Consider the following 11,331-nt stretch of genomic DNA (forward strand, 5'->3'; position numbering starts at 1 on the left):
GACTGAAAAACTTGAGGTCTTTTGAAAATGGTGTTGATGAAATGCGAAACAAATATTATCGGTTATAAATATACCTGTTACACTGAAGTTATTTCTTAGAAGGGTAAACAAATTTAAAATTGCAACTAAAATATAAGGCCAAATTAATTGTGCAAATAATATCGTACTTTATATAAAGACTAAGCGTATCTACGACCCCCGATTAAGAAAATCATTTAAATATTTGTGCAAATAATCTGCATCGTAACCACAAACAGGATTTTGCCCTGCGTAATGTTTTTGGCAAGTAAAATAACGCTGTTTGATCTTTTCTAAACAACTTTGGGTGCGGGGTACTGGCATATACAGCCCCGCAATTTGTCAAAACATCCTGTTTCCAGCCATTCGGTTGTATTCGAGCCAGCCGAAATGCCAATCGACAAGCAGCCGGCACCTTTAGTCCTCCTCAGCCAGGTTTGGTTCACAGCAGTGCCATCAGTAAAGACGTATATCGAGCCCCTTGTAGTTCCTTTATACCCGTCGATCCAGTATCTTACGCTTTGCAACTTTCTGCCGAGGTATTGCTGTGAACATTTTAACCAAAAAATATAGTTGTTCACAATGTAAGAAAAAACCTCAAGGGCTTGTTTAGGCTTCATCGTTAAAGGCGATAATTACAATTCACACCTAAACCCAGTGGTTCTTAATTTTCTAATTATTGTGACGCTACTGGAAAAGTTTATTTAACTTGCGACGCACCAAGTGATAAGAATTTTACTATTCTTTATTGATTTGCTGTTTGTTTGTTTCAAAAACTCAAGATCAATTGCTGTATTTTTTCGTTACATCGAGTTCCAACGCATATATAAGAAAATACCATTATTTGAATATTTACTAACGCAATTCGTTTCAGATACGAAACGGAATCGAAATCGTTCGGATAAATTAAAACGAGATAATATACTCATAATAATTCAATTTAACCTTCTTCTTTTCAAAAGAACAAGTTTTAGTTCTATCTGCGATACAAGATAACTATGTTTTATTTTAACCTTATAAAAACAGCTCACAAACCTGAACATTAATGTCTTTAAACATTGCCAGCTTCGCCCCAGAAGTTTCCGTCCAGCACTTGTACTCAGCCTCGATGTTAGAAATCCCAACGTCCCAAGTCAACAACGAGTAGCAACTCGAGTTGACCCGAATGTGATCTGACTTTGTGCAACCTGAAATATCAGCGAAAAACATGCGAAATTACCAACACAAGTTGTAAAAAATATATTTGAACACAAAATATTTGATATAAATTTAGTCCGATTAAAGTGAGTGATATTGCTTTAAGCTTAGTTTACTTTTTCCATTTACTATAGTAAACCAATTTTCGTATCACCTTATTTGTACATAGAGCGAAGTTTTATATAACATATTTTGCTTCAAAACATCATTTAATCAATTTATCATCGTTAAGGTATTGCAACAATTTCAAAAATTGTAAAAAAAAACGCCTTAGTATTTTCAAATACCCGCCTTTAGTATATCAAGTGATCGAAACTTTTTTTAACGTAGGTGTTGATAACACGGTTGAAGACCATGTTATAAAATTCAAACAGTTTGAAACAGACCGAGCAACACAACATTTACCTTGGACGTTTGTTGCAGTTGGAGTAGACGATGTACCCCGCCACGAAGCGTTCTGTCTTAAAAACTGAAGCAAAACCCTTTGGTTGTCCTGCAATAACAGTTTACATCTGCCTCAGTATGCATAAATTCTTAGGAAAGCTGAACTAAAATAAAATATAAGGAAATAGGCCAGTGTTTCTTAATCAGGTGAACAGTTCACCCCAGGGTGAATAACATTTTTGCAGGGGTGAACCAACCAAAAGGGGTGAATAAGGGTGAACCGTCAGAAATGAAATTTGTAGATTTGCAATGGTAAAATTTACCTTGAGTTGATCTTAACAAAGATGGAAACAACCTAAGTCATTTTGTGCTGTTATATATAGACGAGATAGTTTTATCATATCATGAGACGAGGGTGGAAATCTGGAGATAGATGCTAGGGTTGAACAAAACTAAAAAAGCACTGTAATAGGCCCATAGATAAGCTGGGTCTGAAGTTTAAATTGCCTCCCGGTCCAAAACAAAAATTGTCACAAATAATCTAACCTGGATAGACGAGACTTTTTGGCGAATCCATTCCACTTCGTCGAAAGTGACGTCAGCATCATAAATAACTCCCTCGTCGTTGTCGAATTGCTGTTGCTGGAGACTCTTTTGCTGGATCACTACATTAAGGTATTTGAGCAATATGAACTCGAATTCAAGTTATTTCCGACGTTCATACGGACTCTGGAATGTAGCCTAAGACTCACATTTATTATCAGACAATTTTTCACTTAAACTTTTTTGTTCTTTATGAAACCGTTAAGGTTTCTAAAAATGTCCAATAGTTAACATGCGCCATGACTATTTGTTAATGTTTGGCTGTTACAGAGGTTATTCTTTTAATTATGTGTATTTGCAAGTGAACTTTTACCTTTGTAATTTAAAAGAGCGCCTTTAAAGCGAAAAAAGTTATGTGGTCTGTTTTAAGTAAAATATGCCGTTGCAAAGCAATTATACATTGTTATTTGTTAGGCTCAAAACAAATCAAAAAAAAAGAAAAAATTTATACAATGTTAAAAAGAAGCATTGCGACACAGAGGCTCACACAAAAATATATTATCTAGTGATTTTGCATGTTGTAAGTATACCCATCAACCTTGGGATGTGATCCCCCTTGCCCTAACATTTTGTTTCGGCTCCTAACTTACTAAAAATGTTAATGTAAATACAGTAAAAGTTAATCGCCTTACTAAGAAAGATAACGACGCATAGCAGCATTATAAATCCAACTGTGAGTCCGAACAGGTACATTTTAATGCAGAAAGGAAGTTTCGGTCGTCGAGGTCGATCGCCAGACTGAGTCGAAACTAGAAAAAAAGTAAAAACAAGTAAGTAACTTTTATTTTTTTGTTCATATTAAACAAATAAAGAAAATAATTAAAATCAGAGACGGGAAGCTTTTAGAATAAGCTCCATCGCACGTTATGCGTGACGTTGTTTGAACTGTGGCGTGCAAAATTAAATTAATCATCTTTACTGAGAATTCAGTCGCCATTATGACGTTGATAAAGAATTGATGAATAGCCTGTAGCACGAAAAAAAATTGATTAGTATCACACATTACAAACGTTAACAATAAGCATACAGACTTTTAACTCATGTATGTAAATATTGGAAACAACAAGTACACATTCGTAAGCTTTACAGTTAAACGAAGTTAAGTTCAATCTCATGATTTTTACAATTGCTGTTGAATTGGACACCAATTTACGCAGAGACTGTATTCAGGGTTCGGGAACCTATGGCTCGCGTGTCATATATGGCTCTTTTTGTGAAATCATATGGCTCTTTTGATAAAAGAATCTTGCTTGCAGAAAAATCTAAGCTATCGTTTCTCCGCACGATATCAAATTAAACTCCACGCGGGGCTATCAGCGTGCCTTTAGTTTAGATTTACATATCTAGTAGTATGCTATGAAACGGTCACGCTATTGCACAAGACGTGTTAAAACGGCGACAAACTTCCGTGCAGTAATTAAAGCACCTCTCATCGGGACGTTGACATATCTTTCACCTTCGCTGTCGTCTCGACTCCACTCCGAATCGGCCACGCTGAAAGGCCGGTCAGCCGACATGTTCATTTGTGCAGCAACGGCAGTGCGCACAATATCCTGCGTTTAGTTTTCGTTATTTCGTAGCACACCAGCTGCAAAAGACAATTCTTGTTTTGGTTGTAATTCTTTACCAGTCTAAATTGTGCTTTGTTAAAATGTCTGTCAAAATAAGACTGTTTTTTCCTTTAGGTATTTTCGTTCTTGCCGGAGATCACACATATGTTAACCTTATGTGACCTTCCTGGCAAAGCAGCATCTGTGATTTTCAGTACGAATACGCCACTGTGCGTTGCAGGATGCAACTTTACTAGGTTGTGACAATGCTTTGCTAACTGTAACCTTGCATTTTGTAAAGATATTTGTTTATTTTAACTTAATAAACTTCACAGAAAAGTTGCTCGAAAGATGATTCATATTGCAGTGTGAAACCATTAGGTTTGGCACGTAAGTTCGTTTTGACTTGGCCTCAGTCAAATCAAAAAAATTCTATTGCACTTAAAAGCTGGCTATAGCAGAAAACTTTTTCATTCTTTTGTGCAACCACCATGGTTTCATATTGTTGTCATATGAGATGGCTATCGCACAAAACAAAGGGTTTATTTTCGCCTAGTTTAGCTCAAATTGTTCAGTAGTTTCGCCTCGTAAGCCTTAAATCAGCAACTTCCCATTTAATTGCTTTGTTTACTTGCAACGCCTATTCACCCGATTCGTCAAGAAACTTACCGAAACACATCGGTGAACTTACGAAAAAAACGCCGATTCAACTTCGGTAAAATTATAATTTTCTATCCCAGGATATAATCTCGCTCGATTGGATCATTTACCAGCGATGCGTATCGCGAACAGACGATAAATGCTAGGGTTTGCATATATTTTTTTCCAATTGGCGTATTGGACAGGATAAGGCAATATATAACGTAGTTTTAAATAAAACAAAACGTAAAATGTAATAAAAAAGTTACAATCAAACCCTATGATACCAGGCCGATGTCTTTTGTGGCAAACGCGTTGTTAAGCCACTCCTAGCTTCCCAGGCTGACCTGATTCTTGAAAAACTGGTTCACTAAATGTACTAAAAGCGGAATTAAAATAAATTAAACAACATAATGTAGGTATAAATGTTGTAATTACAACTCCACCACCCCAGTCTGTATTTATAGGAAATGGGCGCACACTGATGATTTAAATTAGTAGCATGCACATTGCACACCTAAATTTGCAACACCAGAATAATAAAAATTTGTTACAGCACACCCGAGATCTTAGCGAAAGGTGCCAAGAAATGCAGACTTGGTCCACCCTAGATCTGAGTAGATGGTTAATCCCTCAATTTGGCGCTGGCTGGTCAAGAATCCTACCACAACGAGCATTTTTGGGGGGTTAGGTATTGGGTTTTGGTATAGGTTAAGCAATAATATTAAATATAATAATACTTGACCCATCCTCACCCAAACACTAACCGACACCCTAACCCAGGGGTTCTTAACCTATATTGTATGTTTTACCCCCTTTAACAAAGATGAATATCAGATTCAAACCTGCCCCAACCCCCTCCCCTCCCCCCCCCCCCCCTTTTGCGGCCGCCAATTTTTTATGGACGAAATTCAACGCCAAAATAGGATGATATATACGCCGAAGGCGTGGTTTTAAGCAAGCATTTCAAGCCAAAGATCGCTGGCGGTAAGGCACTAGAATGCAATCACCCCTCCCCCCCCCCAATATATAAAATAATGCTTAATTATTAAAAAACAAAAGTAACAAATTACATCAGTTAAATTCAATGCGATGGCTGCCCTTGTTTTAACGAATTGTTCAAATCATTCTAGTTTTGTCTTTGTAAACTGGACAGTTTTGACTCAAAAAAGGACCGGTTTTTGCTCATCATACTTCGATGACCATTTAGGTAAAATAGCAGGTTTCATGGTACTGTTTGAAAATGTTTCCATGCACAAAGCATACTAAGGAATTTGCCGATCATCCTTAAAAAGATATGTAACACACAATACTTTACACGGGTTACCTTTTGCTTTGCATCAGTTTAGAAAGCTGGTTATAGAACTAGAACACACTTTATTTGGCTAGTTCAAGACCCAAACAGTTTACAATTTCCAATTTTATTGACAACGATAAAGACACCTCAAACGCACAAAATGACAGCAAAGACATTAGATACATATAAACCAAACATCGACCCTCTGTCACAGTATATCTACGTTATTGCATACTGTTTGTATCAAAGAGACTAAAAAACCCTTTGATGTTCACATGCTGCATTAATATTGAAAGACCCGTAACCTAGAAATATGCTGGATATAGTTTAGTAAGAAAAGACTGAAAAACTTGAGGTCTTTTGAAAATGGTGTTGATGAAATGCGAAACAAATATTATCGGTTCTAAATATAGCAATATCTGTTACACTGAATTTATTTCTTAGAATGGTAAACATTAAAATTGCAACTAAAACATATCCGGTCAACATCAAATTGTGCAATGAATATCGTACTTAAACGTATAATATTTAGTACAAAAGACCAAGAGTATGAATAACCCCCGAGTACGAAAATGATTTAAATAATTGTGCAAATATTCTGCATCGCAACCACAAAAAAGCTTTCGCCCTGCGTAAATGTTTTTTGGCAAGTAAAAAACGCTGCTGGATTTTTTCTAAACAACTTTGGGTGCCGGGTACTGACAGATACAGCCCCGCAGTTTGTCGAAACATCCTGTTTCCAGCCATTCGGTTGTATTCGAGCCAGCCGAAATGCCAATCGACAAGCAGCCGGCACCTTTAGTCCTCCTCAGCCAGGTTTGGTTCACAGCAGTGCCATCAGTAAAGACGTATATCGAGCCCCTTGTAGTTCCTTTATACCCGTCGATCCAGTACCTTACGCTTTGCAATTGTCTGCCGAGGTATTGCTGCGAAGATTTTAACCAAAAGATATAGTTGGTTACAATGTAAGAAAAATCCTCAATTAAGGGCTTGTATAGGCTTAATCGTTAAAGGCGATAATTATATACCTTAGCACAGTGGTTCTTAATTTCTAATTATTGTAACGCTACTGGAAAAGTTTATTTAACTTGCGACGCCAAAGTGATAAGAATTTTACTATTCTTTATTGATTTGCTTGTTTGTTTCAAAAAATCAAGACCAAATGCTGTATTTTTTCGTGACATCGATTTCGAACGCATATATAAGAAAATACCATTATTTGAATATTTATTAACGCAATTCGTTTCAGATACGAAACAGAATCGAAATCTTTCGGATAAATTAAAACGACGGACCAGGTATCGCGCCGCACAGTTTAAGAACCTCCGCCTAGACCAGATAATATACTCATAATAATTCAATTTACCCTTCTTTTTTAAAGAACAAGTTTTAGTTCTATCTACGATACAAGATAACTACCGGTATGTTCCATTTTACCCTTATAACAAAACTGCTCACAAACCTGGACATTAATGTCTTTAAACATTGCCAGCTTCGCCCCAGAAGTTTCCGTCCAGCACTTGTACTCAGCCTCGATGTTAGAAATCCCAACGTCCCAAGTCAACAACGAGTAGCAACTCGAGTTGACCCGAATGTGATCTGACTTTGTGCAACCTGAAATATCAGCGAGAATCATGCGAAATTGCCAACACAAGTTGCAAAAAATATATTTGAACACAAAAAAATTTGATATAAACTTTTTCCATTTACTATAGTAAACCAATTTTCGTATCAACTTATTTGTACATAGAGCGAAGTTTTATATAACATATTTTGCTTCAAAACATTATTTAAGCAATTTATCGTCGTTAAGTTATTGTAACAATTTTAATTAGTTTTTCAGTTATAAAACCCGCCTTAGTATTTTCAAATACCCGCCTTTAGTATGTCAAGTGATTGAAACTTTTTTTAACGTTGTTATTTATAACACAGTTAGAGACCATGTTACAAAAGTCAAACAGTTCAATACAGACCGAACATGACGACATTCACCTTGGACGTTTGTGGCAGTTGGAGTAGACGATGTACCCCTCCACGAAGCGTTCTGTCTTAAAAACTGAAGCAAAACCCTTTGGTTGTCCTGCAATGACAAACAGTTTTACATCTGCCTCAGTATGCATAAATTCTTAGGAAAGCTGAACTAAAATAAAATATAAGGAAATAGGCCAGTGTTTCTTAATCAGGTGAACAGTTCACCCTAGGGTGGATAAAATTTTGCAAGAGTGAACCAACCAAAAGGGGTGAATAAGGGTAAACCGTCAGAAAGGAAATTTGTAGATTTGCAATGCTAAAACTTAGCTTGAGTTGATCTTAACAAAAGTCGAAACAACCTAAGTAATTTTGTGCTGTTATATATAGACGAGATAGTTTTATTATATCTTTAGACAATTGGTAAATGAAACCTGGAAATAGATGCTAGGGATGAACAAAACAAAAAACGTTTAAGAAGCACTGTAATAGGCCTATAGATAATCTGGAACTGGAGTTTAAATTGCCTCCCGGTCCCCAACAAAAATTGTCACAAATAATTTAACCTGGATAGACGAGACTTTTTGGCGAATCCATTCTACTTCGTCGAAGTTGACGTCAGCATCATAAATAACTCCCTCGTCGTTGTCGAACTGCTGTTGCTGAAGGCTCTTTTGTTGGATCACTGTATTTGAGCAATATGAACTCGAATTTGAGTTATTTTCCGACGTTCATGCGGGGTGTGAAATATAGCTTAAGACTTACATTTATTATGGGACAATTTTCACTTAACCTTTTCTGTTCCTGATGAAACGTTATAAGGTTTCTAAAAATGTCAAATGTATAGTTAACATGCGCCATGACTATTTGTTAATTTTTGGCTGTTACAGAGGTTATTCTTTTAATTATGTGTATTTGCAAGTGAACTTTTACCTTTTTGATTTAAAAGAGTACCTTTAAAACCAAAAAAGTTATGTGGTCTGTTTTTAGTAAAGAATGCCGTTGCAAAGCAATACATTGTTATTTGTTAGGCTTATTTTATAGATTAAAAACAAACATTGCGACACAGGGGCTCACACAAAAATATATTATCCAGTGATTTTGAATGTTGTGAGTATACCCATCAACCTTGGAATGTGAACCCCCTTGTCCTAAAATTTTGTTTCGGCTCCTAATTTACTAAAAATGTTAATGTAAATACAGTAAAAGTTAATCGCCTTACTAAGAAAGATAACGACGCATAGCAGCATTATAAATCCAACTGTGAGTCCGAACAGGTACATTTTAATGCAGAAAGGAAGTTTCGGTCGTCGAGGTCGATCGCCAGACTGAGTCGAAACTAGAAAACAATAAAAACAAGTAACTTTCATTTTTTTGTTCATATTAAACAAATAAAGCAAATAATTAAAATCAGAGACAGGAAGCTTTTAGAATGAACTGGCTCTTTTTGTGAAATCATATGGCTCTTTTGATAAAAGAATCTTGCTTGCAGAAAAATCTAACCTATCGTTTCTCAGCACGATATCAAATAAAACAGCACTCGGGGCCTTCCTAACCTTATTTTTCCTTTTTTAACACAAATTTTCGGCGCCTTGCGCGAATCCTATTTGTTTTTTGAGACTGTTATCTCGTTTGAAGGAATTTTGAATATCTAAAAGGCCCTATTCTTTCAACGGAAATCCGTAATCAAAGAGCGCAAACTCAACTTAGCTAATTTTTGGTGCATAGCATGTTCCGTCTTCTAAATGAGAACCAAATAAACGGCATTGCTCAATTTACTAATTTTTGCCAATTGCCAACCTATAACTATGTTAAAAAGTATTATATGGCTCTCATGGAGATAGAACAAACCATATTTGGCTTATATTGCCCCCTCAGCTAAAAAGGTTTTCGACCCTTGCTGTATATAGTTCAAATGCAAAGAAACCAAGTTGAGCCAACCTTTCAGCGGAACAGATTTCTGAGATTTGCCTTTGTTCTCTTCCACTGGTGAGGTCGGTCCGTCGGAGGTCATCATGGAGCGGGCAGCTTCCACATGGGGTGGAATGTCGTACATCCGACGCTCGGCGTGGAAATCTGCATACAACGACTGCTTTAAGAAAAACCTCACATATCACCGGGCAAATATTTTTAACAGTACATATATACCCAATCGAAAAAAGTAATCTATCGATTTGGGGTATATAACTGTTACATATTTCAGTGAAGAAAACATTTGGCATACGAAGGCTAGAACTCTAATATAAGACCCTATTTATCGCGTCGTAAAATAACCTAATGAAAATGATATCTGTGTTATAGCTTATGGCAAAGACATTCTACGTAGGGAGGAATGTCGTGCATTCGACCTTCGGCGTTGAAATCTGCATACTACGATAGATGTACTGTATATGTGAAAACGGAAATCACCTTGACCCTTGCAAGATAAATGTCGACCTTAACAATGAGATTCGGTCGAATTAAAAGATATACTGACGATGCCATTGCTGGCGAAATACAGTATATATATATCCTTTAAGATATTTTAATAGTGTCTGACCTGAATTGCTTTTCTACAGTAGTCTGCTGTTACATCGACAGATTTAGGAAAAACGTCACATGTTATCGGCGACTTTTTTACCAGGATACATACCCCAATCAACACAAGTAAACTATATTATTTTACTGAAGAAAACATTTGACATACGAATGCTGTACGCTAATTTAAGACCCTTTTTATCGCGTAGTAAAATAACTTAATCAAAATAAGAACTGTGATGTTTGGCTTATGGCAAATGATCGATGTACAATTAATTAGATTTTTATTTGTACATGATAAGGTGCATTCCAAATTCACGTACTGATAAAAACAATATGCCTGTTCAAAATATATAAAATGCAATTCGGTAAGCACCGGCCTACGGTTTCCTTTTCCTGGATAGCAAAAGGTCTGTATTGAATGCAAATTTGTCTTTCTTAGGTTGGACCAGTAGGAATAAAGTATATTTCGTCCTAAATTGCATTTAAGATACAAAACACTTTAATGGACTTGCTGTTAGATTGCTATCAAATGGAAACCCAAGTAATAACAATAGTTTAACTAAAGGATTCAACCCAACCTAAGTGAGTCCATAATAAGATCGAAGGAGTTCACATTAATAGTTAAGGAGGTTATATATATATATAACCAAACAGCCGCCTCACCCCCACAATTTGTGAGCTTTTTACTGCTGTTTATTTTAACTAGTTTTAAACACTTGTTTAAAAAGAGGGTCGTTTTAAATGAGGGGGGGGGGGCCTTAACGGCGACAAATTTGAGCTATCAGCGTGCCTTTAGTTTAGATTTACATATCTAGTAGTATGCTATGAAACGGTCACGCTATTACACAAGACGTGTTAAAACGGCGACAAACTTCCGTGCAGTAATTAAAGCACCTCTCATCGGGACGCTGACATATCTTTCACCTTCGCTGTCGTCTCGACTCCACTCCGAATCGGCCACGCTGAAAGGCCGGTCAGCCGACATGTTCGTTTGTGCAGCAACGGCAGTGCGCCCAATATCCTGCGTTTAGTTTTCGTTATTTCGTAGCACACCAGCTGCAAAAGACAATTCTTGTTTTGGTTGTAATTCTTTACCAGTCTAAATTGTGCTTTGTTAAAATGTCTGTCAAAATAAAACTGTTTTTTCCTTTAAGT

At 36.5% G+C, this 11,331-nt stretch overlaps 2 protein-coding genes across 3 annotated transcripts; both read right to left on the bottom strand.

Moving 5' to 3' along the window:
- Positions 1–298: 298 nt before the first annotated feature.
- LOC146163514 (uncharacterized) lies at positions 299–3,719 on the bottom strand. The gene is made up of 6 exons (XM_083380530.1): positions 3,629–3,719; positions 2,835–2,951; positions 2,146–2,264; positions 1,621–1,708; positions 1,054–1,205; positions 299–563 (listed from the first exon to the last, which is right to left on the bottom strand). The coding sequence occupies exons 1-6, from the start codon at positions 3,717–3,719 to the stop codon at positions 312–314; spliced, it is 819 nt and encodes a 272-aa protein (XP_083236656.1). The 3' UTR covers positions 299–311.
- A 2,087-nt stretch (positions 3,720–5,806) lies between these two features.
- On the bottom strand, positions 5,807–11,331 carry LOC146163515 (uncharacterized). Of its 2 annotated transcripts, none has more exons than XM_083382619.1 (7): positions 11,101–11,331; positions 9,598–9,732; positions 8,879–8,995; positions 8,223–8,341; positions 7,681–7,768; positions 7,151–7,302; positions 5,807–6,614 (listed from the first exon to the last, which is right to left on the bottom strand). In XM_083382619.1, exons 1-7 carry the CDS (start codon positions 11,159–11,161, stop codon positions 6,363–6,365), a joined length of 924 nt encoding a protein of 307 aa, XP_083238745.1. In that variant the 5' UTR covers positions 11,162–11,331; the 3' UTR covers positions 5,807–6,362. The 2 variants fall into 2 exon arrangements, with proteins under 2 accessions (XP_083238745.1, XP_083238744.1); XM_083382618.1 differs by having other exon boundaries at positions 11,071–11,331.

Source organism: Ascidiella aspersa, chromosome 2 (assembly GCF_963924565.1).
Source record: "Ascidiella aspersa chromosome 2, kaAscAspe10.2, whole genome shotgun sequence".
Lineage (NCBI taxonomy): Eukaryota > Metazoa > Chordata > Ascidiacea > Phlebobranchia > Ascidiidae > Ascidiella > Ascidiella aspersa.

Coding starts and splice junctions, on each gene's coding strand:
- LOC146163514 (XM_083380530.1), bottom strand. CDS start 3,719: ATGTCGGCTGACCGGCCTTTCAGCGTGGCCGATTCGGAGTGGAGTCGA. Junction 2,952..3,628: donor TGTCAACGTCCCGATGAGAG/GTGCTTTAATTA, acceptor CTTTTTTTCTAG/TTTCGACTCAGTCTGGCGAT. Junction 1,709..2,145: donor AAAAAGTCTCGTCTATCCAG/GTTAGATTATTT, acceptor CTGTTATTGCAG/GACAACCAAAGGGTTTTGCT.
- LOC146163515 (XM_083382618.1), bottom strand. CDS start 11,161: ATGTCGGCTGACCGGCCTTTCAGCGTGGCCGATTCGGAGTGGAGTCGA. Junction 7,769..8,222: donor AAAAAGTCTCGTCTATCCAG/GTTAAATTATTT, acceptor TTGTCATTGCAG/GACAACCAAAGGGTTTTGCT. Junction 7,303..7,680: donor AACTGCCACAAACGTCCAAG/GTGAATGTCGTC, acceptor CTGATATTTCAG/GTTGCACAAAGTCAGATCAC.